This window comes from Aulonocara sp. 'chitande type north' Nkhata Bay, linkage group LG9 (assembly GCF_057382095.1).
Source record: "Aulonocara sp. 'chitande type north' Nkhata Bay isolate Kocher_YH1m ecotype deep benthic linkage group LG9, A_spYH_male_GT1.1, whole genome shotgun sequence".
Taxonomy (NCBI): Eukaryota; Metazoa; Chordata; class Actinopteri; order Cichliformes; family Cichlidae; genus Aulonocara; species Aulonocara sp. 'chitande type north' Nkhata Bay.
This window is the reverse complement of record NC_141352.1, coordinates 12,754,695-12,759,909: the sequence shown is the minus strand read 5'-3', so window position 1 is coordinate 12,759,909 and position 5,215 is coordinate 12,754,695. Positions and strand designations below refer to the sequence as shown.

Below are 5,215 nucleotides of genomic sequence, written 5' to 3'. Positions count from 1 at the left end.
CTGTACTTTCTGTTTTCAGACCTCAGAAACAGCATTTTAAAGAAATTTAAATGATGCCAGTTGGTTGAAACTTGGTAGGGTGAAGTAACTCACAAAAGAAGAAGCTCAACCCCCCACAATCCTGCCCACACCCACAAACCTCCTTAAAAGCCCAGAATTGCTCTTAAATCAGCCTTAGGATACACAGCACTATCCTGCTTGGTTTGGAGCCCTTTCATCAGAGATACTTTTTCCAGCTTTCCTCTTTTGATCACTGGGACTTCAAAGATGGAACATGGGATGCACTTTTCTCCAGGTATGTACTCAGCATTGTTGCCTGGTGAGCTACATGAACAGAGTTGGCTAACCTCTAAGACAACTTGCAAAAATACTCTTTCACTCTGTGTTGTAAGTCCTGATGGCAGAAGTGACTCTTGGTTCTGAATAATGTACAAATATCCCACCTTTTTTCTGGGAAACTGTTGTGTTTCAGACTCAGCAATTTACTTTTTAAAAACTTTTTTTTCCTGCTGTCTCAGAAGAGAAACAAGATTTTGCTGTCCCAAGAAGCCAGGATGGCAACATCACTGCCACTCTGCACCATCCCAGCACTGCTCCAGAGAAACCTAAAGGAAAGGCCCGGGTGGTGTTCACAGAGAGACAGTTGAATATTCTTGTCTATCACTTTAATTTGAAACATTACTATGAGCCAAGGGAGATGAAACAGTTGGCAGAGATGACAGGACTGACCTACAAACAGGTGAGTGTTTTTCAACTTACTACAACATAAGAAATTGAATTTTGGGTCCATTGTACTGACTAAATGTTTTCTGTTTTCTTCTATCTTTAGGTAAAAACTTGGTTTCAAAACAAACGGAGTAAGTTTAGGAGGAGTTCACATTCTCAGTATGTGAATCAGGATGTCCCACTTCATGTAAGTATCTCCTATTATTAAACAGAATTGTTTCTGATTCTGTCATTATCTGGGGAATTGACTGTATTTAAAAAAGTGTAATGCCAATAATTTAAAACAACTATTCTCGTTTTACTGACAGTCCCCTTGTCCCCTTCAGTTTCAGGGAGAGAGACAGCCCCCGTTCAGGGAGCGGTACACCCAGCACCAGGTAAATTCAATGAGAATGGGTGCAGATAATCAGGCCCACTATTCTCATGCTGTGGGCAATTCTGCGGCTGGACCTCAATGGACCCTCCCCGACTCCCCTCAGATGTTTGGCTGGTCAATGCCACCAGGCAACGGGCATCACGAATACGACACAGCTGTTCAAAACCCAGCAAAAATGTCCAATATGATCGAAGCAATGGGAAGAGCTGTGAGTACTCAGACTGTTCTCATTGAACACAACATGGATAAGATCTTGGAGAAGCTCACGGCTCTTCAACAAGAAATTGACAGACCTGGTGACGAGTGACAGACATTTAGACTGTCTGTGAAATTGGAGGCACCAAACCCAAACATCGTCTCTCCCCTGCATACCGATGTCCCTGGAAAGCCCATCAAGAACTTTTTTTTACTGTTACTGTTTTAGAGGTCCTTTTTTTCCTCTTGTCCCTGATGTACGAATTTTCACTGTCTTTTTGTCTTTTTGGTTTCTTCCTGGTGCGGCTACATCCGCAGCCCCAGGACACAGGAATTTCATTGCATGTTGTACTTTGTATGACTGTGTATTTGACTAATAAAATTTGATTTGAACACCAGTTCAGCACTGAATGGAATATAAACAACCCAGGACTTTTTTTAAAATTATTTTTATTGTCTTCATGTAGCTCAACAGTCTCAGATTTGATCGCTTTCAGTAAAGGGGGAGGGGGGCATTCAATATCCAATGGATTTTAGAAATATTAGAATTCAGTAGGCTCCGGCTACTGTAAATAGTCAAAATAGCCAAAATACATACTGGGATATCAGAGAAAACACCATCAGAAATTCTGCATATAAGATTAAGAGATGAATTCATCAAAATGTGTTTTGTTTCATTTTGTTGTATTTGTTGTAAAAAATATTGTACATGAAGAAAATTCTCTTCCTTGTGTGTGAGAAACTGTAAATAAAATATTAGTTTCACCCATTCAAACTGAACTTTCTACATGTCTCCAAACCTTCTGTCAGAGACTGAACATCCCCATATGGAAAAGAAATAGTAAAAACTTATATGTGATTTACTCATGAAAGTGGCCACTTTCTCATTACGTTCATATATTGTTTTAGTAAGTATCCAAAACATACAAGTTTCATTATCTAATTTTTCAAGGGATCTTATATCTGTTTCCACTCTTATATGCTTTTCATACAAGTTTCACACAAGACAGATCCAAACTTTATAAGATTTATATATATCTTTTCCATATGGGTCCAAATGTTTTAGAGACTTTAAACCTCTATCTTTCCATGTTAACTTGAGCTACAATCCTCTATATTCACAATCAAAGTATGAGACAGATAATCTAAAGAATCTGGAGCTTTCAAATGGACAAAAAGATTTTTCCAGGAATACCTCAAATAACAACCCTACCTCAGACTTCATTTTAAGAAACCTGAGACGATACAGTGGAAAGTTTTTGCCTCTGTGATTATCTTCCTAAGACTCTAAACGTTGGGTTTTATTTTAATTGTTAACAAGTCTGATGCTGATTACTTGGTAAAGCTCCAAAAACATTTTATTGTCACCTTTTCTACTCTCTGCTCTGTGACTACAGAGTCTTGAAATGAAATGTGCAATGTTATTAAATCTTCCCCTTACTGAACACCTGAAGTCAGCTCATTTAAAGTGTAGGATGCTCCTGATGGCCATGTATGTTTGTACCAGGGCTGTGTTGGGATCTGTCAAGGAATGTTACGATGGGGCATGGTGGCTGGAGGTTGCCAGGTTCTTGCTCACAGTGCCACCATGATCATGACTGGGAAGCGTACCAGAAACCAGGCGCCTTGCAGCAGGAGCACGGTGGTGTCAAGCAGAGCCTGAGTGGAGCTGTCAGAACAGCTAAGCTGCAGGAATGAAAAATCAAGTCAATAAATGAGCAGCACTGAGTCTAATAATCCATGTAATGTTGTCTTTGAGAGTTTCTGAAAAGCATTATGACATAAGGTGTTTTTCAATGTCCTGAATTTGAGCAATGAAATACAAGAGGCATACAGATTAATGAATGCATCATTAACTGAGTGAATGTGGATTGATATTGTACATTCAGCTAAGTAATTTCAAAGACACAGAAGTCATATTGTTTGCAGATGACACAAAGTTATTGTGGAAGTAACTTGGAACAACTTCTAAATGAACTACAAAAAAACTAAGAAATTGAAGACTTGGTTTTTCTATAATCAATTAACACTGAATCTGAGCAAACAAAACTCATACTATTCAGGAGTCTGATGATAAATAACATAGAATTAAAATAAATTATCTGAAAGAACAAACTTCTTCCGGTGATAATAAATCACAAACCATCATGGTCATTATGAATATATCGATATAACCTGTAAAGCACACACAAAGTGTAATAGGGATCATAAATAAAACCACATCAACAGAACCACCAAATCCACTTTTTATTAAATACTCTTAAATTTAAAGACTTGGTTGACCTCAGAACTCTACACATGATTTATAAAGCAACAAACAAATCTTTGGCCCACAACATTTAGGACTTGATTAGGATAAAGACCAAATCATGACGACCTGAGAGAAATCTTTATGTTCAGCAAAGCTTCAGATGAGGATTTCTTCCACCTTGGTCTTGCCAAACCACATGCTGGTGGTTTTCACAAAGATTTAAAAGACTTCCATGTCATCTGCAGTTTTCAACATGGAAGCTACATACATGTTTTATCCTGTTTTACAGGTTTATTTCTTGTAGATTTTATTTTCTTGCCATTTAAATATAAAACATAGGCTGTTTTGACAAGACTCAGTGAATCTCAGTTAAAGTAAAAAAAAAGAAAGAAAGAATTAACATGTAATGTACGTCTGTTTTTGCTTTTTTCCTCAGAGTTGGTGCAGTAGATCAAGGCTCATGCAGGAGACTGATAAAGTCAACTTTATATATGTTGGAAATGTTTCAGTCAGTGCCATTCATTTTCTTCCAACAAATGATGACATTTCTAGGATTAAATACTGGCTCTAACATTATAATCTACAATATTTGATAGGATGTTAAAAAGTGCATGCATGTTACACTTTACAAGTCGTGAAATCTTGTGTTTAGCCTCTGACCCAGAATGCCACAGCAGAAATGCAGACTCGTCAGACCAGGAAACATTTCTCCAATCTCTTGTTGTCTAATATTTGTGAGTCTGTTTCCTCAGTTTGCTGTTCTTAGCTGACAGCTGTTGTAGCCAGTGTGGTCTTCTGCTGCTTCTAGCCCATGTGCTTCAAATTCTGACATGTTGTGCTCTCAGTGATGGTCTTCTGTATAGTTTGCTTTTAATGAGTGGTTATGTTTAGTCACTCCTGCTTTCCTATCAGCATGAACTGGTCTGGTCTTGTTGCTCTGACCTCTGACATCAAGAAGCTTGTTTCATCCAGAGAAGTGCTGCTCACTGGATGTATCGCTGAGTTTTACATTCTTTTGTGCAGTTTGCATTAAGTTTATTTAATTTCTTCTCTTTGATTCACCACTCACTCTTTCTCGGTGAATCACTGAGATTTAAAGAAGGTTCCACACAAGCATGCCCTGATCAAGTCCTAAATGTCGTGGGTCAAAGATTTGTTTGTTGCTTTATAAATTACGTGTAGAGTTCTGAGGTCAACCAAGTCTTTAAATTTAAGAGTATTTAATAAAAAGTGGGTTTGGTGGTTCTGTTGAAGTGGTTTTATTTATGATCCTAAGTCTGTTATTTATCATCAGTTTATCAATGATAGAATTTGTACATCTCCCAAATAGCAGAGTTTTGTTTTGCTCGTATCCAGTGTTAGTTCATTATAGAACTTTGTATCATCTGCAAACAATATGACTTCCGTGTCTTTGCAGTTACTTCAAATTAAGACATGTTAACACAAACACCTTTACCCTCACTTATCTCTCATGGCCCTGGTGCCAACTGTCTGCATTGACTTGATAATTAATCGGAGGTAGCAGGGTGTGATACAGGAACTCTAAAAGACACATTAGCGTATGTTTAGTGGTCACTGGGTGAACTGGGTGCGTCTCTAATTCTGAATGAGCCAGAGGGGGCCAGATGCATGTGTCTATGGGGTTTATGACAAGCGTTGATGTGGAT

At 38.1% G+C, this 5,215-nt stretch overlaps 1 protein-coding gene across 1 annotated transcript; it reads left to right on the top strand.

Annotated features, from left to right (window-relative positions):
* The first annotated feature begins 267 nt into the window (after positions 1-267).
* LOC147321789 (homeobox protein NANOG-like) lies at positions 268-1,409 on the top strand. Its single transcript, XM_086305124.1, has 4 exons — positions 268-295; positions 519-739; positions 830-913; positions 1,053-1,409. Exons 1-4 carry the CDS (start codon positions 268-270, stop codon positions 1,407-1,409), a joined length of 690 nt encoding a protein of 229 aa, XP_086161250.1.
* The last annotated feature ends 3,806 nt before the right edge of the window (positions 1,410-5,215 follow it).